Source organism: Mesocricetus auratus, unplaced genomic scaffold (genome assembly GCF_017639785.1).
Source record: "Mesocricetus auratus isolate SY011 unplaced genomic scaffold, BCM_Maur_2.0 Super-Scaffold_100013, whole genome shotgun sequence".
NCBI classification, from domain to species: Eukaryota; Metazoa; Chordata; class Mammalia; order Rodentia; family Cricetidae; genus Mesocricetus; species Mesocricetus auratus.
The window spans coordinates 51,720,264-51,746,296 of NW_024429196.1; the positions used below are offsets into that span (position 1 = coordinate 51,720,264).

At 39.2% G+C, this 26,033-nt stretch overlaps 1 protein-coding gene across 5 annotated transcripts in view; it reads right to left on the reverse strand.

Moving 5' to 3' along the window:
• Cdkal1 (CDK5 regulatory subunit associated protein 1 like 1) overlaps positions 1–22,106 on the reverse strand; it is a 523,909-nt gene extending 501,803 nt beyond the window's left edge. Inside the window, exons 1-4 of one of the 5 annotated variants that reach the window (XM_021225041.2) lie at positions 22,016–22,106; positions 21,371–21,414; positions 9,876–10,048; positions 5,959–6,071 (exon numbers count right to left, since the gene is read on the reverse strand). In XM_021225041.2, the coding sequence (XP_021080700.1) occupies positions 5,959–6,071; positions 9,876–10,045 (283 nt within the window). In that variant the 5' untranslated portion in view covers positions 10,046–10,048; positions 21,371–21,414; positions 22,016–22,106. Of the gene's footprint in view, positions 1–5,958; positions 6,072–9,875; positions 10,049–21,370; positions 21,415–21,676; positions 21,979–22,015 lie in introns of those variants that run through there. The other 4 variants (XM_021225040.2, XM_040755764.1, XM_040755762.1 and 1 more) reach the window with 4 other exon arrangements.
• Between the last annotated feature and the right edge of the window lie 3,927 nt (positions 22,107–26,033).

Sequence of the window (26,033 nt, forward strand, 5' to 3'; positions counted from 1 at the left end):
GGTCCTATGACTGCTACATCACTACACAGGCTGCTCTCAGGGGCAAAGGTCCCTTTAAGAGGCAAACTCTGGCCGGGCGTTGGTGGCGCACGCCTTTAATCCCAGTTCGAGGCCAGCCTGGTCTACAGAGCTAGTTCCAGGACAGCCTCCAAAACAATACAGAGAAACCCTGTCTCGAAAAACCAAAAAGAGGCGAACTCTGCTCACTTTTGCTCTCTTTTAGCCGCTGTCCCTCTGAAGGGGCAGACAGGACTTTTCCTGTCTCTCTCTTTTTTTCTCTATCTCTGTGTCTCTCTCCCTCTCTTTCTCTTCTCTCCCCCCCTTTCTCTTTCCTTCCTCCATTCCCTTCCCTTTCCCCCAATAAAACTTCCCACTTAAGCTCTGTCTGCCTGGCATGTTTGCCCCTCACCTGTCATGGGATCTAACACAGTCACACCTCATGCCATATTATAACACCAACGGCCCTCTTGCTCCCTCTCAAAAATTAAAAACTTTTCAATAGGGCCACACATAAAGACTCCTAAGAGGGAGTTTTCGTTTTAATTTTAGACAACAAAACTACTCTACCAAAAGTTATTATTAATAGTAGATTGTCATCCTGAATGGCTGTTAAAACACCGACTCCAAGAGAGCACACATGGTACGAGGCAAACACATAAGGCTGTGCAGATCTGCCTGGATGTCAATGTGGGCTCTAGTGCAAAGGAGTGAGGTGGCTTCCTTCTCCAAGGATCTTCATGTTTCCATGTGTCTTCCTTCTCCAAGGATCTTCATGTTTCCATGTGTCTTCCTTCTCCAAGGATCTTCATGTTTCCATGTGTCTTCCTTCTCCAGTTTCAATCTTATTCTAAAGCATGAGGTAGCCCCATGCCAATTAACTCATCTGTTACTTCAAACTCATACAAAAATATCTTGCATACACTAAGCTCCTCAGTAGTTCATCACCCCTTCCTAAAAGTTACATGGGCAAAACTTCTCACACTTAGAACTAGCCTAACCAGAAGGAACATACGTCACATTTTTCATTTCACACTATAGTGTAGTAGTTGAAGTATACTGCTTTTACAGATTTTCACACAATCATTCTATTTAAGCTTCTGAAACTATAGACACCCAAGACAAACACTCGGTTTTGACTTCCATAAGACTGTCCACAAACACATACTGTCAGAGTGTGCTTTCAAACCAGAGCTTACCTGGGGATAACTTTCCCACAAACCAAAATTTACGTGCATGCAACATCCATGTGCAGCAGGTGTAACCATCTAGGGAAGCTAGACCCATATTTCACTATAGGTTGAGGCAGAGGTTATGAATTCTTTGTTAGAACTGTATTATTAGAGATTCAAAAGAGCCCATAAAGTATAATAATCACTACTGCTCTGTGAGCTGAGGCCAGCCTGGTCTACATAGAGAGACAGAGAGAAATTAAAAAAAAAAAATACTATAATCCCAGCACTCAGGAGGCAGACAGGCAGATCTCTGTGAGTCTAAGACCAGGCTGGTCTACAGAGTTCCAGGACAGGTTCCAAAACTAGAGAGAAATCCTGTCTCGGAAAATTAAAAACAACTACTGCGACTCTTGAAGAGTTCTTCTAGAACTATTCCCAGAACCAATTAAAACAAACAGAAACACACCCCTCTAAAATCCCAGTACTCACTGAGAAGCTGAGGCAGGAGCATTGCTGAGAGTTTAAGGCCAGTTTGTGCTACAGAGTAAGGAAGAATTTTAAAATGATAAAATACCTATTGTTAACTAAAACAGCTTTGTTTGACATCATGTCTCAAATCTTACTCAACAGGTCACTTGTTTCTAACACTTCAAGTGTGAAAACGTGATGACTTACTACAAATGAAGACACAGAAAATAATGTAGGAAAACCTCCAAAGGAAATACTTACTAAGGGGAATGTTATGCCTATCAAAATCTCTTCCTGGAAGAAGGTGTTCCTGGAATACAGACATTCAAATAACATTTCTACTTGCTTTTGAGAGTATGCCACTACACAGCCCAGGCTATCTACACCTCAAAACTCTTCTGCCTTAGTCTCCCAAGTACATCCAAGTACACCTCCAAGCTCAGCCAGACCATTTTTCTTTAAAAAGCAATAGTTCCATGAGGAAGGTTCACCTGCTTGCCACCTTACCAATTCAATTCTAGTATTTCCCATTATCCTTGATACCAGTTAATCGTTCTGAGTGATATTTGTTAGAGAATACATTGTTATTTCCGTAGGATGTCCTCCAGGGGTAGAGTACTCCTAGCATGCTCCAGGCCCTGTGTTCCATCCCTAGCACTGTATAAAACCAGGCAGAGAAGCAGAAATTCAAGGTCATCCTCAGCTACTTGGGTAGTTCAAATCCCTGTCTCAAAAGAGGTTTTTTAAAGTTATGAATCTTTTCCTTCAAGACAAAAAAATGGTAAAAAGAAATGATCAGCAACAACTACTCTGAATTTTTATGAAGTTTTCCTGCAGAATAATTATATACCGGACTCAGAGTTTAAAACAGCAATTTCAAGTATCTTAACCCATATTATCTTTCTTCATTAAACAGTAAAATATCTACAGTAGCCATTAAAAAATCTTGATTTCTCTATACACCATTTTCAGTTATCTCTGTATTCAGTGCATGAAATCTAAATTTAATACATACACACACACACATATATATATATATACACATTGTTACCTCAAGCCCACACTTAAGTAACAAAAGCAATCTAAATTAATAACTTTAATAAGATGCCACTATTCCAGAATAACCAAGAAAACTGAATCAGTAATCCAGAAATCAGGCAAACTATGTTTCAGATCTAAACTTGAGGTCTACAAAGAGCTGGGGAATACAGCTTATGAGAGAGATATTTAGCATAGGTAAAGAATGGGGGGAATTCAAATGTTACAAAACAAAAAATGAAGGGCTATGGGGATGGCTCAGTGTATAAAGCACTTCCTGTGCAAGCTAACAATTTGGATCCCCAGAACCCAGGAAAGTGTAAATATACACAATAAATATAAAACTAGACTGATCACGGTAGTATATGCCTCTAATCTTAACAGGGGCAGGACCAATCTCCGTGAGTGCAAGTCAGCCAGCTGCAACATAGTGAGTTGCAGACCAACCAGAGCTACACAGAGAAACTCTGTCAAAAAAGAACACAGCTATATCAAATCATTCTCTGTGTGATTTCATGTGTAAATTGTACTGCTATACATACAGTTTCATAAAAAATAAAATAAAATTTGCTACAAATGGTACTAGAGATCTATCTTATCAATGAATGATATTCCAAAGGACCCAAGTCTAAGTCCTGGCATCCACTTGACTCACATATGTTTCTAACTCCAGTCCCAGAGGACTCTGAGGACATTGCATACATATGGTGTACAGACATATACACAGGCAAAACACACATAAAATGAAATTATTAAAACTTTAAATGTTTAAAAATACGATAAACAAAAATAGGAGCTAAGCCTATTTATATTTCCCAGGCCTATTATATACCTATATGAGTAAAGTAAGTGATTGTACAGTCTACAGCATTCAAGTCATGCTGAAGTGAGGATAATGAATGGTATATGAAATATAAATACACGTAATTAATACAAGCACATACAAGTAATATACTACAATAGTAAGAAAATAAATTTAATTTTCAAATTTTGTTTAATTCTCCTTTTTAAAATATTCCCAAATAAGAAATCAAAACTAGGGCTCAGTAGGTAGAGGAGATTACAGTGAGCCAGACAACCTTAATTCTAGCTCCAGTTCCCACACTACAAACAGAGAGCTGACTCCACAAATTATCCTCTGGCCTCTACATGAGTGTCCTGGCATGCATACACATAAAATAAACAGATGTATTTTTAAAGAAATCAAAATTAAATCTGCATAAGAAGAGTAAATTGTTTTGTTTAGTCTTGTTTTGTAACAAAGTCTTACCATCTAACCTAGGTAGCCTGAAACTCACTGTACAGGCCAGACTGACCTTGAACTCACAGGTGATCCTCTTACCTCCGCCTCCCAAGTAATGGGATTACAGACATGTGCCACAAGACTACCACACTTAGAAAGTTTAGATTCTTACTTAGGCATATAGGACTGTTATGTTACACTGGGACTATATTCATAAGCCATTTCAAACTGCTAGTAGATTAAACTCTAAATTAAAATATAGTAAATATTACCTTAGAAGTTGGTGCTTTATGTTTTAATGTTTTATAAATGTCCTGAAAGGCTGTCTTCTTATTAAACTACACCATGACAATGTATTAAAGCAAGCTCAAGCTAAATTATACTAAGACTTAATACTGAATAAAGCAGTAATTATGAAAGTGTATTTTAAGCATTTTTAACCTCATAAACAAACAGTATTGAAACTGGCTACACTTGATATGGTATTTAGAATGAGAATGAAGCCCCTCAAAGGCTCATATATTAGAATATTTCATTCCTATTTGGTGACAAAAATGTTTGGGAAGGACAGAAGTGATCTTGTTAGAGAAACCTATCACAGGGGACACGCTTGAAATTTCAAAAGCCTCCCACCATCCCCTGCATGCTCTGTCAACCTCCTGCTTTTGAGATGTGAGCTCCCAAATGTTGCAACTGCCATGCCTTGCTCCACCATCATAGATTTTAACCCTCTGGAACCATAAGTTCGTTTATAAGTTGCCTTAATCATGGTTATATCTAATCCAGTCTTCCCTGGTAAGTAGCTGGTTCTGAGGGAAGCAAGAGGAGAATGCACCTGACCCATAAAGATATTCCACCATGGGAGAAAACACCTAAAGACATCTAAAATCCAGAGGTGTTCCAAGTCCAGATGTGATAGCTCAAAGCCCATCTGTCTCACTGGGATCTGGAACCCCTTTTCAAGAAGCATGCATACAAGGTCATACTTCAGCTGAAGACTGAAGTATTGGAAAGTATGGTTCCTACTTGTACAAGCATGGGCCAGCAGCAGCAGAGTGAATGCCCAAGCTTCAGCAAACCATGAAGGCTCTAGAACTAGACCCAGGAATAGAGTGAGGCCAGTTTCCACTGGAGATTATGACATAGATATTAGGCTGTGGCCAGTGTTGGAATGGTTCTGGCCACCTTGCCTGCTACGTACTACCTCCTAGTGGCCTTCATGGACTCTTAATTCACTGGAACCGTAAGTCCAAGTAAACTTTTCTATAAGTTGCCTTGATCATGGTGATTTATCGCAACAGGAAAGTACTAAGACAGGGACATTTGACAAACAAACAACCAGTTTTCTTCAAAAAGAAGAAGGCAGTAACAGAATGTACTGAGGAACTGCCACAGTTCTTAAACACTGCCGAAACATAACAATTAGATATAAAGTGGGACTCTGAGATAGACCCTGGCACAGAAACAGGAGCTTATAGGGAAAAGCCATAAAATTCAAGCCAGATACACAGTTTACACAGCAGTATCACAAAGGTGCTAACATTCTGGCTTATTAAAGTACAGTCATGTGTTGATATCAGAAGCTAGGTAAAGAACTTATGTGAACTTTCTATAGTTTTTCTTTTCAAAATAAAAAAGGTTTTAAGGTTACTTTAAAATATAATACCAGGGCAGGTGAGATGACTCAGTGGGTAAAGGCACCTGTCATCAAGCTGTCATAAATTTGACCCATGAGGTCCCACACAGGAAAAAAAAGGAATACTCTCCCGCAACTGTCCTCTGACTCCAGATGTATACCACTGCATATGCATGCCCACACATATACACACTCAAAATGGAATATAAATAAACAAACAAAAATAAAAGGCAAAAAATATGATAATCAGCTATCTAATAATGTATAGTGGCTATTAGAGTCCTACCTTCAAATCATTACAATACACTAAAATACTATTAAATTGCTGGGGCTAGACTACCTGTCTCCAAAATCTGCAACTCTAAAATTTAATCAATAAAATACATTATGGGTGTCATTACCTGTAATTTTATAGCCATAGGCAGCCAGCTGTCCAGCCATGTATTCTCCATCTGAATTATTATGTGAGCAGCCCCATGTTCGTATCCAAATTTTCTGTATGCCTGGAATAGTGCTGTTAAGTAATCAATTGAAACAAAGTGAGCATCTTTAAGTGATTTTTAAAATAAAAGCCACTAGATGACTTCAGGGCACATTACACAAAAAACAAACTGGAATCAATTCACAAGCTAGGTACAAAATGCATCAACTGAATTTAAATTTTGCTGTTACAACAAAACTAAAATCAAAGGACAGTGAGCTAGCTCAGTGAATAAAGGTGCTTGCTGCACAAGCCTGGCAACTTGAGCTTGATCCCTGGAAACCACGTAAAAGTGTTCTCTGACCTCATATTCACCATGTACTCACAGTCACACTATGTGCTCACTAGTCTTATGTCACCTTGACACAAGCTAGAGTCATCTGAAAGTAGGAACTGTCAGGCTTGTATATTTGGAAATCTATTCCACCCTGCCATGAGTTCAGAAGAGCCTCGATTTCTATTGTCTTTAAGATATCAGTTAATGGTGCCAGGATGTCCTGGGCCTCAGTGGAGAATGGCTCCTACATAAATAACAATGGACTTGGGCCAGGGTGAGTTTGCAACCATCCTGAAGGATAGTATGCAGCTAAGGAGTGTCTTTAGGATTAAAGGAAGTAATTGCTATCTGCCCTTTTTATATGATAATAGTAATCTTCTGCCATTTCCCACACCTTTGAATGGTTACTTAAGATGATAGATGAATAAACTGGACGCTTTCCGTATTAACTGACTGCCCTCCTGTGATGATCAGACATCTCTATCTTTTCTTTAGCCAGCCTTCCCTCAGCCACACTCTCCCTCTCAGGAACAGACCCAGAGCCATTCAGTTGGTTCTGATCGCAGCCCTGAATACATCAGTCAGGAACAGGGACCCTCAACTGAATAAAATGCCTCTATAACATCTGGATATAAGACATTAACTAATGAACAGGGATAAGAAGCATAGTCCATTGTGGGTGGTGGCATCCCTGGGCTAGCGGTCCTCGGATCTAAAAGACAGCAGGCTAAGCAAGCCAGTAAACAGCACCCTCCATGGCCTCTGCATTAGCTCCTGCCTTCAGGTTCCTGTCCTGTTTTGAGTTCCTGTCCTGACTTCCTTCAATGATGAGCAGGGATATGAAAGTATAAGCCAAAATAAACCCTTTCTTCCCCAAGTTGCTATTTGGTCCTGGTGTTTTGTCACAGCAACAGAAACCCTAAGACACACTTATACACATTATGCACAAAGACACAATAGTAATAAGCAAAATGTTTTAAAACTAAAATCTAGATAAAATAACCACAGAATCACAGGAAGAATCTCCGTATTTTAAAAATGTCCTTTTGCATCTCGTCAGAAAATTCCAATCCTGGGAATGGGTTATCTCTAATTCAGTTGTTAGCCAAAGGGGTTCCCTGAAAACCCCCAAACAACTTAGGTTGTTAGTTTCCCCGACTTACAGTACTACAGATTGCACTCCACAAGCTTATAGTAAGATCCTATTGGGGGACACCTTCACAACTCACTGAACATGGAGGAGAGTTGGTGCACACCTAGAGCCTTAAGCCCTGCTGACTATGTTTGTGGCACTGAAAGGTGTTATGCATGCTACTCAAGGACAAAGGTAAACACTAACACAGTTAACTTCAATCTACAATGATGACGTGCATACAAGATGCACTAGTACAATAGAGGCACAAGGTTTATGGGACAAACCAACTAATACCAGGTTATATTTATGGCCTACTCCATGAGATGGAACCCATCTCCAATACTGCTCAGGTGGCCAAGAACCTGAGAATAGATAGGCCAGGGACCTAGGGTAAAACCAAATACTACTGTTCTACTTAAAGAATGTAGCAATAAAATGACTACTAATGACATTCTGTTGTACTCACAGATCAGTGCCTTTTTGTTTTATCTTACTATATTTTATCATTATTATCCCTTAGAAGTCTCTTTGTTTTCTAATGAGAGACAGAAAGGGGGATCCAGATGGGAGGGGAGTGGGGAGGAATAGGAAAAGCAGAGGGAGGGGAAACCATAACCATAATATATTATGTGGGGGAAAAAATCAATTTTTAATTAAATGGGAAAAAATAAAATGGTAAATAAAAAACAAATTTTAATTAAAAATAGATAAATAAGTCCTTTTGGACCCACAAGAAAATTCAGCAATTAAAGGTACCTGCCACCAAGCCTGGTGACCCGAGTTCGATCCCAAGATACATGTTAGAGAAGAGAACTGACGTCAAATTGACCTCTGACCCTCATTCACATGCTTCAGCCATGTATTCATGTGCACTCACACATGATAAATAAAATGTAATTCTTAAAAATTCTAAATACAAATAAAAAAATGTCCTTTCATGCCGGGTGGCACACACCTGTAATCCCAGCACTTAAGAAAATAGAAGCTCAGGGTCATCAATGACCAAACTACAAGAGATCTTGCCTCAAAACAAGTTTTTCTCTGGATTGTAGATTTAATTCCTATTACCATACCTGCAAAGATCTTTTAGAAAGATACACACTAATGATCTCATGGAAAATAGCAGTAGCAGCAATAACACCCAGAGAAGAGGTAAGGGCTGTAGAGATGGTGAAGCCATGAAAGTACAACCCTGCAAGGATGAGGGCCTGAGGTTGGTCTCCCAGCACCCAGATTAAAGTCAGGTGGAGCAGCAGGCATCTGTAACCTCAGTGCTTGTCGGGGGAGATGACAGGGGAATCACTGGAGCATACTGGTCCTCCAGCCTAGCCAAATCAATACCTCCAACTTCAGTGATAGAGAGCAATCAAGGAAAATACTGGATGTGACCTGTAGCATGTACATGTACACACACACACACACAATACACATGAACACATACAATGCCACAAACATGCACATGCACACACACACAGACACACACAGAGGTACCTGCATACTCTCATGAACATACACAGTAAAAAAAAATATTAAAAAAAAACAAAGTCTGATGGCCTGTCCATTTACAGACTCTTAAACACTAGTTGCAATCTTTATCCATTTAAAATTTACAGATTAAAAATAAGCAAAACTGAAAACTCTACAATTAAAGTTACTCCATTCACAGGTTTCTAAACTATTTATTTAGGAAGAATAAAAGACTGTCCCTTAAACTGTCCTAACAATTTGCTGTCAACAAAAATGACAATGGACATGTTTGGGATAAATGTGACAAACTTCACTAAAACACAAACACATTCTAAATGTACAGGCTTGAAAAGCTCAATAATCTAAACAAAGTAATCATTAAACCTTCCACACTTTACTAGATATACAATTATGAGCTAATTCTAACTGTACAACTGTGTGGTTTTTACCTACGACAATAGTGTAAATAGGACAATGATTTTTTTTGTGCCCAGTGCCTTTGTCTGATTCCTGAGTATTCACTAATATGCTAAGAATAATAACATGTCCAAAACACCACTGTAGCACAAGAACTACAAATTTCAATAAGTTTTCATCTGCAATTACAACAGACTTATAGTGACTATGATCAAATCAAAATGACTCCTAGTGTCCTATCCCTTTCCTTCAAAGAACATACAATCTGAAGTTTTGTTTTGTTTTGCTTTTAATTAATTCTGAAAATTTCCATACAATGTATTTAGAACAAGTACATCCCCTAACTTCTCCTAGACCAACTCTCCATACCCTTGGTATTTCTCCCTTTTTTAACTGCTTACCAGATTTGGAACCATCCAATTTTTAAAAACTATGTTTCCTATTATAAATACGAAGATCTTAAAACTGGAGTACTCCACATAAGCTGTAGGCAGCTGTGCCAGCCTCTCCCCTACATGGATATGGGTGTAATCCTACTTACCTGTCACTTGGTGGCCTGGATTCCTCTTGCAAATATTTTTGGGTATTCCCCCTTCGTATTTTAGGAAACACATGCTTTCTTGAGAAATGTCTATCTTGTGGCTTTGAATCCTCCTGTGAGATGATGTCTTCTATATCATCCAGCAGTGCATCACAGGATGCAGAAGGCATCTTCTGTAGCACATAAAAAAGTGACAAATAGCTCAGGATAATGAACATCTGCTTAGCATTGTACTGTAACAATTCTCACCAACCTTGAATCTAACCAACTCTTTAAAGCCTAAGTTCACAGAAAACATAGGAGGATAAACCCAAAGAAACAATCAAGCAAGTCCTGCAGAGTGGAATATGCTGTGACTGAACTGTAACTAACACCATGGAGGAAAAAGTAGGACAGGGCCTTTTTAAGAGAAAGGAAAATGCCCTCATTCTGGGGGGAGGGCACGGGAGGAGGGGAGGGAATGGGAGAGGGACCTGGAACTGACTTGTGAAGCAACCTCGTTTCTTATCTAAATTTAACTGGAAAATAAAATAAAACAAATTTAATTTAGCAGAAATAACAAAAAAAAGAGAGAAAGGAAAATGAAATTCAAACAACTCCCCTCAGCCACTGCTGCTGAGGTCAATGACCATCCAGGCCTCCAGTGCTCTCAGGAAACCTCAAGTGTGGCACTGACTGGTGGGGTCAGAGAGATGGTGTGACAGATAAGAGAATTTGTTGCTTCTGAAGAGATCCGGTCTGTTCCCATCACCCACATGGAGGCTCACAACAACCATAACTCCAGTTCAGGGGATCTGACATCTTCTTCTGACCTCCTTCAATATCAGGCACACTTTGGATGAACACACATACAGACAGACAGATAAAAGACTCATACACATAAAGTATGTTTATATTATATTTGTATGTATATGTGTATGTATACACACACGTGTATGTGCACACGCGCGCGCGCGCACGTGCACGTGCGTGTGTGTGTGTGTGTGTGTGTGTGTGTGTGTGTGTGTGTGTGTGTGTGTGTGTGTGTATGACTCACTAGACAGCTATGCCAGTCAAAACTAGTACTGGTAAATGGCTACAAAATATTACTCTCATATCAAAACAAAGTAAAGACACACACAAAAAAGAAAACTACCGTCTTTCTCTCGCTGTTTCTCTCTCTCTCTCTCTCTCTCTCTCTCTCTCTCTCTCTCTCTCTCTCTCTCTCCTTCCTTACTCTCTTCTCTTACCCCAATAAAACTTCCCGTGTTAAAATAAAAGAGAGAAAATTTCAGCAAATGTGCAAAAAGCCTTTAAAAAATCTACCATGACTTCATGATAAAAGTTCTAGAGGAGATAAAAATGTTGATATAGAAGATAAGAACACCTGTGGTAGAGGTTGTTTTCTTGCAGAGGACCTGGGTTCCATTCCCAGCACCCACATGGTAACTCACAACCATCTACAACTCCAATTCCAGAGAATCTGATGCCTTCTTGGGAACTCCAAGGACACCAGGCATGCATGTAGTACACAAACATACATTCAGGCAAAACATTTATACATAAAATACATAAATCTTTATTTTTTTCTCAATGACATAAAGAGATTAGGGCTAGAAGAAATATATCTCAACATAATCAATGTCATGCCAAATCCATAGCCACCATTATTCTAAATGGTAAAGAACTCAAATCAACCTCATTAAAATAAAAAAATCAAGAGAGGGCTATGCACTATCCCCCTTCTTTTTCAATAGAGAGCTTGAAGTACTAGCTAGGGTGATAAGACAAGAGAAGGAAATTAAAGGGATGCAAACAGGAAAAGATCAGTCGACAAACTTCTATGTGTGGTGATATGATATTATATACAAAAGATGCCAAAAATTCCAGCAGAAAAGTTTTAGAAGTGACAACACTTTTGGCAAAGTGGAAGAATACAAAGTCAACTTATAAAAATCAGTAGTCTTTCTACATACCAATAACATATTTGCTTAGAAAAGGTCACAAAAACACTCCCATTCACAATATCCTCTAAATCAAAATAAAAACCAAGGAACTGAAAGACCTCTACAATGAAAACTATCAACCTCTGAAGAAAGAAATTCGGATATAACTAAAATAGAAAGACTTTTCAATGTTCATGAAATTGGTAGACTTAGTATACATACTGACAAAATGAGAATAGATTGGTAGAATTAATACTGTAAAAATAACCATCTTATCAAAAGCAATTGACAGATTTACTTCAGTTCCGATCAAAATATCCAAGACATTGTTCACAGAATTAGAAAAAATAAATTCTAAAATTCATACAAAATCATAAAAGACCTTGAACATACAAAGCAATCCTGAGAAGAAAGAAGGGAGGGAGGGAGGGAGGGAGGGAGGGAGGGAGGGAGGGAGGGAGGGAGGGAGGGAGGGAGGGAGGGAGGGAGGGAGGGAGGGAGGGAGGGAGGGAGGGAAGAGAGGGAGGAAGGAGGGAAGGAAGGAAGGAAGGAAGGAAGGAAGGAAGGAAGGAAGGAAGGAAGGAAGGAAGGAAGGAAGGCAGCAGATACTGGAACAAAAACAGACATGTTGATCAATGGAACAAAAACAGAGAATCCAATCATAATGCAGGTACCTACAGTCATTTGGTATTTGACAAAGATGCCAAAAATACACTCTTGAGAAAAAACAGCATCTCTAACAAATGATGCTTGGAAAACTGGATGACCACATGCAGAAGAATGAAATTAGAGCCTTATTATTCTGTCCAGATATCAACTCCAAATGTATCAAAGACCTCAGGGTAAAATTTGAAACTGCTAGAAGAAAACTTAAGTATTATATACAAGATATAAGTGTAGGAATGGACTTTTGGAATAAGATTCCACTCAGGAATTAAGACCAATAATTGACAAATGGGACCTCGTAAACCTAAAAACCTTTAGCAAAGGAAAGAATCACCAAGTAAAGAGGAAACCCACAGAATGGGAAACAATCTTTGCTAGCTAAACATCTGGTAAAGAAATCAAAAGAAATAAATCAATAAAATGAATAACCAAATTTAAGAACGGAATACAAATCTGAACACAGTTCTCAAAAGACTAGATAAAAATGACTAAAAAATATTTCAGAAGTGTTCAACAACCCCAAAAATTGGGGACATGCAAATTAAAACCACCCTGAAATTTCATCTCACCCCAGTCAGAACTGCTAAGATCAAGAAAACAAGTGACAATAATGTTGAGGGCATGGGTAAAGAGGAATGCTCACTCACTGTTGGAGGGTTGTAAACTAATAAAATCATTATAGAAATCGGTGTGGAAAAGTCTCAAAATAGTGAAAATAGTTCTACCATATGACTCAGCTATACCACTCCTTGGAAAACACTCAAAGAACTCGATATCCTGCTTTATAAATATTTGCTCAGTCATGTTCACTGACTCTAGGCTTGGTTTGAGGGCTTTGTTTTGTGATTGGTTGGTTGGTTGGTTGGTTTTTGGTTATTTTGTTTTTTGTTTTTTGAGACAGGGTCTCACTATGTAGCACTGGCTGTCCTGGAACTCACCATGTATACCAGATTGGCCCCAAAATCTGAGATCTGCTGCCTCTGCCTCCCAGGTGCTAAGATTAAATGTGTGTACCACTACATCCAGCTTGACTTATATAATACCTAGAAAATGGAAACAACTTAAATGTCCTTCAACTGATGAATGGACAAGAAAATATAGTACATATACACTACATATTCAGCAGTTAAAGAGGAAAAGATAGGGAGGGGAGGGGAGGGGAGGGGAGGGAGGGGAGGGAGGGGAGGGGAGGGAGGGAGGGGAGGAAATTTTCAGGTAAATGAATAGAACTAGAAAATATTAGTGAGAAAACCAGACCTAAGGAACTGAAAGGCCTCCACAATGAAAATAATGTTTCATGTTCTCTCATCTGTGGCTCTTAGCTACAAATCCTCAGTTGTAAATATATAACCTGAAGAATCACAGAAACCAGGTTCAACTCCCAGTACCTACATGGAGGCTCACAACCATCTGTAACTCCAATACCTCTGACCTCCAGAGTCACTAGGAATGTGAGCAGTACAAAGACATAAATGAGAGCATATGTGTGTGTGTGTGTGTGTGTGTGTGTGTGTACAACAAAATTTAAATTAAAAAACACACATACAAGTATGCTTGAAAAAGTCATAGGGAAACATTTCGTGCTTACTTAAAAATACAAATATATTATATAGAGTATATGAATACATACATATATTGCTTAAATGAAGTTATACCACTCAGGAAGATAATGCTCCACCCAAGAGCCACAGACTATCTAACAAAATCCCCAGTGCCAGGTCTGGGAAACCTTCTTTTCAGTTGTTGGTCAGGGAAGTGGAACAGACACTCAAAATAATACAGGATGTTGTCACTGCTTTCCCAGAGCCTGAAGGTAAGACTTCTATTGCTGAAGACAACACACACTTCTGACATAGGACTTGAAAGAATCAAGCTGGAACTGACCTGGAGGTCTCCTCCCTAAGAACTAGCTCTCATAGTACTGGAAAAACCTATACAAGCTCCAAGAGAGAGAAGCAATCAGTAGTCCTACCCGGCTGCAAAGCCTATCAACCACAACAATGACCAGCATGGCAAGACATCCCTAAGGATGCTACAACCAGACTACACTCCAGGAGTTACCAGTAACTGCTTAAATGAACTTAAGGCCCACTCAATAGGAAGGCCCAGTGAAAGCAATGTTAGGGATCCCCATGGTGATAAAAGTGTTCTACATTGTCACTACCTCAATGTCAGGACCTCTGTTGTAGAAATATACCATTCTACAGTCACCAGATCTGCCATTTAAGAGGTTTGGAGAAAGTTTTCAATATCAGTATAATTTTTACAACTGTGACTGGATCTATAACTGTTAAAAGAAATACTATGGGAACAGGGGAGAAAATTCATTGAGGCACAGAAAGTGCTAATTCTACCAATATCAAGCAAATCTCTTACAGAGTCATCTCCTCAATCATTCCCAACTCTGCAAAGCATGAAGTAATGTTATTCTGATTTTAAAGATAAGCAAACAAGGCTATACAGTGGTTAAAAGAACTTCCTGTTCTTCCAGAGGACCCAGGTTCAGTTCCCAGAACCAAAATGGCAGCTCACAACTGTCTGTAACTCCAGGTCAAGGGATTCATTCTGACATCCTCTTCTGGTGTCTACAGTCATTGCACACACATGGTACACAGAATACATGCAAACACATAACATAAAAATAAATAAAAACTTCTTTAATTTTTTTGATAGAGATAAACAAAAGCAGAGAAGCTAACTTGACTGAAGAAGCCAAACAAGGCCTTCACATAGGAATGCGGGCCATACCGCCGTGGCATCTATTCCCTATTAACAGTATACTGAGCAAGCGCAGACACATTCAAGTCATTTGAACCAGTGTTACATTTAGCTGGCTTTATGTCTTTCTGATGAACTTTCTCTTAGGATTCCCATCTTTCTGCTAACATCATTCAATTAACACACTGGCTTCTTTCCAGACCTGTTTTTGTGCCTGGAATTTGTAGTGTATGCTCCAAAACTTTAACAGAGTGCACATCATCATTTAAAGCGCTATTTAAATCTCAGCTACCTTCATCACTATGGTAATGAGCACACCACATGTTCAATCAGTCCTCCCTTTTCCTAGACAGTGATTGGTTCAGAGTCAGTCACAACTTGCCCAGCCAAGCAGGAAGGCCTTTTAACACAACAGCTGGCAGAAGAGGTGACTTCTTTTTGCACTTGGGATAATAGGACTCCGTGCCTGGTACAAAGAAAGCATCTACCTAAGGAGTGACACCTAACAGGAGGTGCAGACACAGACCATGCTGACAGCATTTGCATACCAGGCTCTAGCTGAGAGCTACACTGAGGTGAAGCCCTACTCTGCTCCCCTATCTGAGTCACAACCTCCTATAACCAAGGGCTTCACCAACTCAGCCATCCAGGTGCAGCTTGGCCTTTCTCACAGGTTCCATTTACACACTACAGCTGTCAGTGAAAAAAGTGGTTTGAGCAAGTTTAGGGAACTCTGCCTCTTACAGATCCACAGTTTATAGACTTGGACTATAAAAAACTGCAAGAAAGACGCTGTACTCACTGATCTCAGGAATTCTCTAAAAATGATTTTCTTACACAACTCTTAAAGAAGGGCAGTGCAACTGGGGGGCCGGGGCAACACAGACCTCAACCCTCCTGCATTCCACAGAGATACTTCCATCTTACACAGGGAAGTGATTTCCTGCCACGCACTCTGCTTTGCCTTCCAATCTGTGTAAACTGTCCATTGCCTAAGAGTAAGCCTACTACTGCCCAGCTGAAGGATGAAGTTCCTAACAGTGTTCCCGTCTCCCTGCACTGTCATGAGCTGTCTCCACTGGAAATTCACTACTTGGAAACAAGCCTTCTGTTACTTCTTCCATTTAGAAAACAAAAAGGAAAAAACTCTCTCAGAAAAAAAAGAAAACAACTTCTTAGCTCCCCTACAGTTCTCTCATTTGAAGAAACACTTCAAGAGTCATCTATATTTACAGTTATCCCCCACCTCCATTATCAAACTGTGGCCATCACACAACCAAAATTGTCTGGTTTACATGGCATACCATAACTGATTCCCAGTCATCTTATGAGACACAATTTGCAGCATGTGACACAACCGACTACCTGTCTTTGAAGCATTTTCCCATGGCCACCAGGATGCCACACTCTCCTAGGTCTCCTACCACAAGAGCCATACGCTAAGTGTCTTTGGCTTGTTGCTCATCATTCCAGCTTCTCAACCCTGGAATAGCCCATGGCTCCGTTACAGGAATTCCCCTTCTCTACAGTCACTCCCTGGCGGTTTCATCACTCAGAGGCCTTGAAATGCCAATGCTATGCTTACATAACCGCTTGCTCTTCCCCTGAACCTCACACTCAGATATGCAACTGCCTACTGCGAATCACTGCCTATGTGAATAACAACAAATCAGACTTTACAAGTCAACAGCAGAACTTCTGGCCCTCTCCCTGTCTCACCATATCACCTCACAGCCCTCCCCCTTCCTTTAAAGGCAATCCAATATGCTTAGACCCAAAACCCTAGAATTATCCCCGGCTCCTATTTGCATTCTCCCTAGATTCAATCCACCAATAAATTCTGTCGGCCTCTCTCAAAATATACTGAGGTTCTGTCTGTGATCATTCTCACACATATGATATTCATGATCCAAGCCATCAATTTTAACTATTTTTATCTATTATGTGCATGGTGTGTGTCAGCATCAGGGATGCTACATGGTACCTGTAGGAAGGTCAGAGGACAACTTGCAAGAGTAACCAAACCCCTTACTTCATCCCCATACTTGACATCACTCTTGTTTTTGTTGTTGATGTTGTCTGAGTTGGTTGGGGTTTTTTGTTTGTTTGTTTGTTTGTATGTTTGCTTTGGGGTTTTGTGCGTTTTTTTTTTTTTTTTGAGACAGAGTTTATGTGTAGCCCCTGCTGTCCTGAACATACTCTGTATACCAGGCTGGCCTCAAACTCAGAGATCCACCTGCCTCTGCTTTGAGTGCTGGGATTAAAGGTGTACCCTACCACTGCCTGACTGTTTTTTGTTGTCGTTGTTTTGGTTGTTTGTTATTTAACTGTAGCATTTAATCACCTGCCAAAATGTCTTTTACTCTCTTTCTATAGAATACACCTGTGTTAAGAACGAGATTTGACGTGTTTTGCCCTGGTTTACTGCATAGGACTGTACCTAACACCCTGCAGCTTCTCAGTGGGTGGTTTACTACAGATCACACAATCAACAAAGTATGGGCCTGGCTACCTCTGTCTGAGTTACTTTTCTCATTGCTGTGACAAACTTGAAAAGATACAGTCCACCCGGGGAAAGAAGGTTTTGGTGGCATTAGGTGGCTCATCACATGACACTACATTCAGGAAACAGACAAGGATGAATGCATGTACGCAGGGGGTTTCCTCCATTTGTACACTTTTTAATTCAGTCATGAAGTCTAGTCCATGGGATGGTGCTACCCACACTCACAACAGGAATTCCTTCATCATCTAAACCTCTCTGGAAATCTCCTCACAGATACACCCAGAGCTTTGTCAACTCAGTGAGTCAAAATCACAACTTGCCACTGTCCCTACTGTAGTAACCTTCAGACACACTGAGTAAGCCAAACTAGGTGTTCATACATGCTGCTCCTCAACTCGTGTATCATCTGCAAGGCTCCCTGCAACACTTATCCAAATGACACTTTAGCACAGGTCTTTCCCAACCACCTTAGCTAAAATGACCACATTGCCCAAGGGCATACAAACTAACTCTACTGTGTGATTCAATTTTCTTCACTTGATTAACTACCTGATACCATGGATAGCTGCACATCTTTCATACTACAACATTCTTAAGCACTAAAACATTATCTCACTTTCACTGCTAATACCTCCCTAAATGCTGGCACACAGCAGGCACATTAGACTTAATGACTAAATAAATGTTTGATAATGTTAAACTTACCAAGTCTTTCCATAATATAAGAGGAAATTCTTACATAGAATGGAATCTGAGATGAAAACTTAATCCCTTGGGTTTCTTCTATCACTACTGTCCTACACTATAATAGTGAGGAAGGCTAACCAGATAACACATAACACCTTTGAACATTACTAAGAACTACTGAAGGATTGTGAATGAGTAAATGCCATATTAAAAGTCAAAGTTTCTTTTTAAAAAAAGTATACAATGTTTACATCAGACCGCTGGGAAAATATAACAAGCAAAAAAGGGGAGATGAAAGGAATTAATAGCTAAACAACATTGTTACAAAGTTAGGGAACACTGTCACACACAAAGCTAGTACATACTGAAGCTGGAGGACTTGTATACTGAAAAGGTTTGAATCAGAGTTTAGGTCTTCTCTCAATAATGGAAAAGCACAAGCCCTGTAAGAGTCTAATATAATACTGAGAAGTAAACATCCCAGAAAACAAAAGATTCATTTAAGAAAACACCAATGAAAACAGGATCAAATACCCACCTACACAAACAATAACTATTTAAACAATGAGTTACCTATCATTACCTTGATGAGAAATTAGCCTAGCAAAATCCTCGTGGCTCCCTAAAAGTGTGGCACAACTAGTATAGTCTTTCTGTGGAACCACCTGCCAGTACCTTGAAACACACATCTTTCATCCAGCAATTTGATTACTAGAATTTTACTTTAAGGAGTCAAATAATGTAATGTCATACAGGCCTTCCAAAATCTGACTCTAATCATAATCACTTTTACAGTTCCATTGATCACTATGAGGAAGCTAAGGTTTTTACTTCAGACACGTACATAAAAAGGTTTAAATCCTCAAAAACATTTAAATACCACGAAAATGAACTTCGGGGGGAAAAGGTAATAGTTAAGGCAAAAAAAAATATATTAAAAATTCTTCTCAAAAGCACAGGAAGTTTCATAGATAAAGACAGAAAGGATAGAAAGACAGAATGGATAGATATGATAGAGTAGTGGTTCCTTACAAGTGAATTGGTAAGGAACTTTTCATAATAGCAAATACTCAGAACCATAAATTTCCAATAGCAACAGTCCTAGATCTAAAGGGCTCATTTTGGTTCCTTGAGGAGCTTTTGAAAACTACTACCAATGATATGGGTTCAATAGGCAAAAGAACAAAGAAGGAATAGAGAGAAAATGACCAACAACTAAACCCTAGGCCAGCTGAATCACTATCTAGGAATGGAACCTGAGCATCAATATATTACTTTAAACTCCTAACAATTCCCTTACATATGTACCCAAGATCAAGATCACAAACATATGTGCAGCATTAGTAGTTTTCACAGTGTGATTTCTAGAACAGCATTAGCATCAGGTAGAACTTGAAAGAAATGAAATATTATGCTCTCACCATAGACATACTAAATCAGTTATTCTGAATGAAGCCAGGTTCAACAAACCCTCCAAATAACTCTGTCTGATAGTCATTGTTTTAAGTTATTATTTCATAAAGACTGACAAGGAGGAATGTCAAATAGACATTACTGAATCCAATGATTTTAACATAAGTCTAACAGCAATTCAATGAGAGAAAGAAGAGTCTTTTCAACAAATGATACCAGAACAACTAGACAGTCATACACAAAGAATACAGCTGGAGCCCAATCTCACATTGTACTCAAAAATTAAATCAAAAGAGGCTACAGACTTAAATTTAGGAGACCTAACACTATGAAACTCATAACCTACACAGGTGTAAATCTTGCCAACATTAGACACTGGATTCTTAGTTATGACACCAAAAACACAAGCAACAGGTTAGACTTCATCAAAATTAAAATGTGTGAGCCAGGCACATTGGCACATACTTGTAATCCCAGCACTTGGGAAGTAGGGGTAGGAGCATGAGGAGTTAAAGGCTGTCCTCAGATACAAATCAAATTTAAAGCTAATCTGGGCTACATGAAACCTGTTCTCAAGAAAAATTAATTTTCATGCTTCAAGGAAAACATGAAGATCGTGAAAACACGGCCCATGAAGAGGGAAAAACACAGTAAGTCATATAATGCGATAAGAGCCTAGTATCAGAGTAAATAAAGAACTCAAAAATACAAGCAACCTGAATTAAAATAGGGGAAAGGGATCTGACAGACATATTTCCAAACAAAATATATAAGTACCTGATAAGCACACGTGAGCTGTAAGCAAAATTAGCCATGAGGGAAAGGCCATTCAAGCCCAGAAAGATATAGCACTTCACACTCATTGAGACAACCAGAATCACAAGAGCAGGTAAACAAGTTAACAAATTACATCACACAGGAAAAAATAATAAAAATAATCAGGCCTGGCAAAGTCATGCACATCTTTAATCACAGCACTTGGGAGCTTGATCTACAGAGAGTTCCAGGCTAGTCAGGAATACACATTAACACAATGTCTCAAAAAAAAAGTTACAAAAAAAAAAAAAAAAACCCAGCTAGAAGCACAGAAACATGCCTCAGGAATGCCATATTTGGGCTGGAGAGATGGCTTAACAATTAAGAGCACTGATTGCTCTTCCAGGAGGCAGGTTCAATGCCCAGCACCCGCAGGACACAAATGTCTGTATGTAACTCTAGGATCCCACACTCTCACACAGACATACATGCAAGCAAAACACCAATGCACATAAAATAAGAAGTAAATTATTAAAAAAAAAAAAGAATGTCATCTTTAACTGTCAGAGAAGTAGGATACAATAGAGACCAAGCAACAGACAAAGAAATAGAAGACAGATGCGTCCCAGACAGCAAGGAAGAGAACATGTCCACGCAACTTAATGAAAATGAGAAGTTAAGAAAGAAACACCAAAAAAAGTTTCTCTAATTTAGTTATATGAAAATCTAGTTTTCACGAAATGATGCTAATTACTAAGAAATTGGGACATCTTTCTTCATATTCTGATGTGCAAGAGATCACTCGAAGGATTTAAAATAAATACCTTGATTATCAGAAATTGGTCTCAAGCCCTTTTGAAAGATGAATCTGAAAAAATTAAAATTAATTAGAAAATGCAAGTATCCTGTAAGTCACAAAAACCATTGTAAGGCCTCTCTTTACAACTACCTTTAAAAAAAAAAATTAGCCGCTTCCGGACACTGTGAAAGCTTCTTACCCCGCACTGTAACAACACAGCACAGAGAAACTCGCCAAATAAGAAACAAGTGTTCTCTTGAGATACAGAAACGTTTTCTAAGCAAACGAACGGGAAGGAGGGGGGAGAAGGAGGTGCAAAATCTCAAGTCACCTGCCCCTTTGCCCAACTTCTGGGTAAAACTCCCATTTGCTCAAAGCCTGATCGCGCAGCACAAGTCCATTCACGGGAAAAGTGAGGGAAGCCATGAGGCTAGACCAGACTGTAAGGCCCTGACTATGCCAGCATCACCCGCGGCGACACGAGCCTCTCTCCGGGCAGCGCTCAGCCTCCGAGTCCCCATCCCAGCTGCCAAGTCTTTTTCAAACTGCGAAAACAAGCAAGCGATGGGGAAAGTCTGCGGAGACGAAACTCCGTCAAAAAAGCAGCGCGGCCCACCGTCGCTGCGCACTGGTACAGTTACCCCTCGTATCCACGAATCCGGAAATTCACCTGTCCAAACTGAGAGAAAAACCACACGCCACTGTCAGGAAACTACACAGACTTCAGATGGAGCGCGCCATGACACTTGTGTCCCGCCAGGCTTATTTGCGCATGCTTAGCGACGGTAGCCGGGAAAGGTCAAAACGCGTCATCGTTTCAAGTTTGCGTAGGATTTTAATTTCCTAACTGTAGCTAAATTCTGTGGCGAACAAAGGCAAAAATACACTTCTACGTCATTGTATTCTCAGAGTAGTACCTTACCAAATAACTTCTGCTGAGCTCTTACAATCTGTCCCGGACAGCTAAAGGATTACATGAACATCTCCACATTTATTAGTACTATTCCTAGTTCACAAAAAGGAACTTGAGAATTTAAGTACTTCCCAGAGTAACTCCAGGAATAAATCTTTTCATTGCATTTTACCAGTTTCCTCCTCTCTCTATCTATCTCGATCTCGATGTCGATCTCTATGTAGCCCCGACTGCCCTGGAACCCACTATATGAACCAGCTAGCCTCAAAATCACAAGAGATCTGCCTTCCTTTGCTTCCCAAATGTTAATTTCCTCTATTTCTATAGAAAAGAATAGGCAAGGAATGTTTCGTCTGTTGAATAATAATAGAAATCATTTAACACCAAACAATTTGGGATGTCATTTGTTTCTAGGGAAACTTAGGGGTTCTTGTTTTTATTTGCTTAAATTCTAAAAATGAAAAAAGAAAGGAAGGAAAGAGAAGAGAAGAGAAAAAAAGAAAAAATAAAAGAGAAGAAAAGAAAAGAAAAAAGAGCTGGAGGTTAAGAGCACTCACTGGCTGTTGTTCCAGAGGTCCTCAGTTCAATTCCCAGCAACCACATTGTGGCTCACAATCATCTGTATTGAGATCTGGTGCCCTCTTCCTCTTCTGGTGTATGTATACATAATAAATAAAGAAATCTTTAAAAAAAGATAAAACTCTTTCTTAGGTAGCCCAGGCTGACCCTCAAGTTCTTGATCCTCCTACCTGCCTCTGCCTCCTGCTGCAGGAATTAAGGTTGTGGCCCACTGCACTAGGTTTATATTTTTGCTTCTACAGAGACAATTAAGACTAGACAGTCTAGTTTCATGTAATAATTTTATTAAAATACTTAAAAAATAAAATGCAATACTTTCTTTACCAGTAACACATAATTTCAAATAGAGCAAAAAAGAAAAGAATGATAAAAAATAAATAAAATCTTAGAATGATGCAGATGTTTGCTAGAGGGTGGGTGGGTTTGGTTTGGTTAGTTTGGGGTTTTGGTAGCTCACTTATGGGGACCCAAGGCCTTCTGTATGCTAAGCAAGCATTTTACCACTGAACTACAACTAAAGCCCCTAGTTTTTTCATATTAGTCTCCACAGTGAAAATTGAAGAGAAAAGAAAAAACTGTGAGGAATAATCAAGTCAGCGAATTCTTATTACCCTCAATGGACAAAGAAAGAATAAATCCAAAAATTGTAAAAATTTAGAAGCAGATTTCACTTATGATCTTAGCAATCTTTTATTGTACTAATGAAATTAAACCAATCAATGACCTTTTCATGAAACACACACTTTGGGTGTTTAATTTGTTCTTAGAAAATCCGAAATGTATATGAATTGTCTATGCAGAGATTAGATAAATGTAATAGTGGCCGGCTTAAGGCAGATTAATCTGTTTGTTAGAGTAACAGAACAAATGTAGGTGCTCTTAATTTGTGAAGTTCAGGAAGTCACCAGGCATTGGGCAAATATGCTACAACTTACATTGGCTTTCAACAACCTCTGACCAAAATCCAGCTCCAGTTTATTGGACAACAAAGGAATGGGTCATCATACAAGAATCAATGTTGGATGCAGGGACTAAGATCAGATATGAGGAGCTACTTGACAGATAAAGGTCCCCTGGCTGAAAACCATACATCAATAGGGAATTTTGAAGAAAAATTTTTTTCAAAAGGTGGATGAACCCAACAGCAAAGAGTGATTGTAGGAACAAAGAGAAAACACAAGCAATACTATACCAACGTCAAAAGAAAGACTGCTTCAAATGGATGAGTGATTCAGTACAGAGGGTCAGAGAGAGACACTGAAGTTCTTAGCATAGGCAATATGGTGTGAAATCACCTTTTGTCTTTGGAGGAATGCTGAAGGGTCAACTTACAAAGCAACCACTAGAGGTCAGAGTGCTGTACTTCTGACACCAGCTATTCTGGTCTACCATTTCACATAAACAAGGTTGCTTTAATTCTTTAATTCTCCCACTCTCAGTACAAGTGGCTAAGAGGCGATAAAAGTGACCTGTAACCATTGCCAGAAGAAATGAGAACACCACAGTCCCTTGCCATAGAGCAGGTAACCTACACCAGGCCCAGCATTTTGGGCTTTGTCATATACAAGAATCTGAGGCTGAATCTCTAAGGGCTACCACAAAAACAAAAACAAAAACATGAACAAAGAAAAAAGAAAAAGAAAAAAAATAACACCGTTGGCAATGCTATTTCAAAGGAAAAGCAAATGACAAAAAAGATTAATAAATTCTAAAGACAATTTTAAGACCATTGCTACCCAGCATACCCAGAGCTGTATTTATTTCTTTTTGTTGTTGTTGTTTTGTTTTGTTTTTTTGAGACAGGGTTTCTCTGTATTGTTTTGGAGCCTGTCCTGGAACTCTGTAGACAAGGCTGGCCTTGAACTCACAGAGATCCGCCTGCCTCTGCCTCCCGAGTGCTGGGATTAAAGGCGTGCACCACCAACGCCGGCTCAGAGCTGTATTTATTTCTAAATTGTACAGTTTTGTGAGCAAGTAAATCTCTACATTCTTCCCTTAAAACAATCCAAATGCATTTCTATCTCTTGCAACCAAAAGAATTGTTGTTGTTGTTGATGATGATGTTTTGGTTTTGGTTTTAATTTTACTGAGACAGGCTCTCTTGTACCCCAGACTGCTGGCACCAAACCTACTACGTAGCTAAGAATAAACTCAAATTTCTGATCCTCCTGCCTCCACCTCTCAAATTACATACTAAAATTCATATCGTTATATAGTCTCCCAATGACTAAAAATATTAACTCATACTCATTGTATAACGTCGTCACGGCTTATATCAGCAGGAGACATGATGTTTTCTCTGTCTTTCTAATGCATTACCTAATACACAATAAATTTGTTGTTGTGGGGAATATAACTCAGTGTTAGAGCCCTTGTCTTACATGCCTAAGGCCTCAGGTTGGATCTCCACTGCTGTAAATATTGATAATGATAGATATGTTGTTAACATGAACTGAATTACATAATCTTTTTTAAAATGGTATTTATTTATTGTCATGAGTGTTGGGTCCCTTGAAACTGGAATTACAGACAGTTGTGGGTGCTGGGAATTGAAACCAGGTCTTCTAGAAGAGCAATCAGTGCTCTTAACCACTGAGTCATCTCTCCAGCCCAGAGTTACATAATCTTTACTGCATGAATTCAGTTTACTAAGGACTATTCTAAGTGCTCAGGAGGTGAAAAGCAAAGTCTCTTCCTTTTTAAGAGGGTAGCAGATACAGACAAAACATAATAAATATAGCCAAGCAAAGTCACACTCTGCTTTAATCCAGCATTTGAGAGGCAGAGGCAGAGGGATTTCTGTGAGTTGCACGCCAGCCTGGTCTACACAATGAGTTCAAAGCTGCCAGGGAAAAGAAAGAAATTTCCATGAACAGAAAAACAAGGGGGAGGGAAGATTATAGGTAAAGCAAATATGGGAAAGAAAAGGAAAGATAAATGGGTTGTTTTATAACAAGTGCTCAGAGGTATACATTTTAAAGAATCTCATAAATACATTAGCCTTCCTACTAAATATTAATGACATTTGAATTGAGGGTAATAGAACATTCTTGCTCTCTTTAAACGGGATGAGTTTGATACATCTAAGGTAATGTTTAATTACTGTTTAGAATTTCATTCACACATGCATATTCTGTGTTTTGATAAAATCCACCCCTGACCCCCTCTCATCCAACTCCTTCTCCCATACACCCTC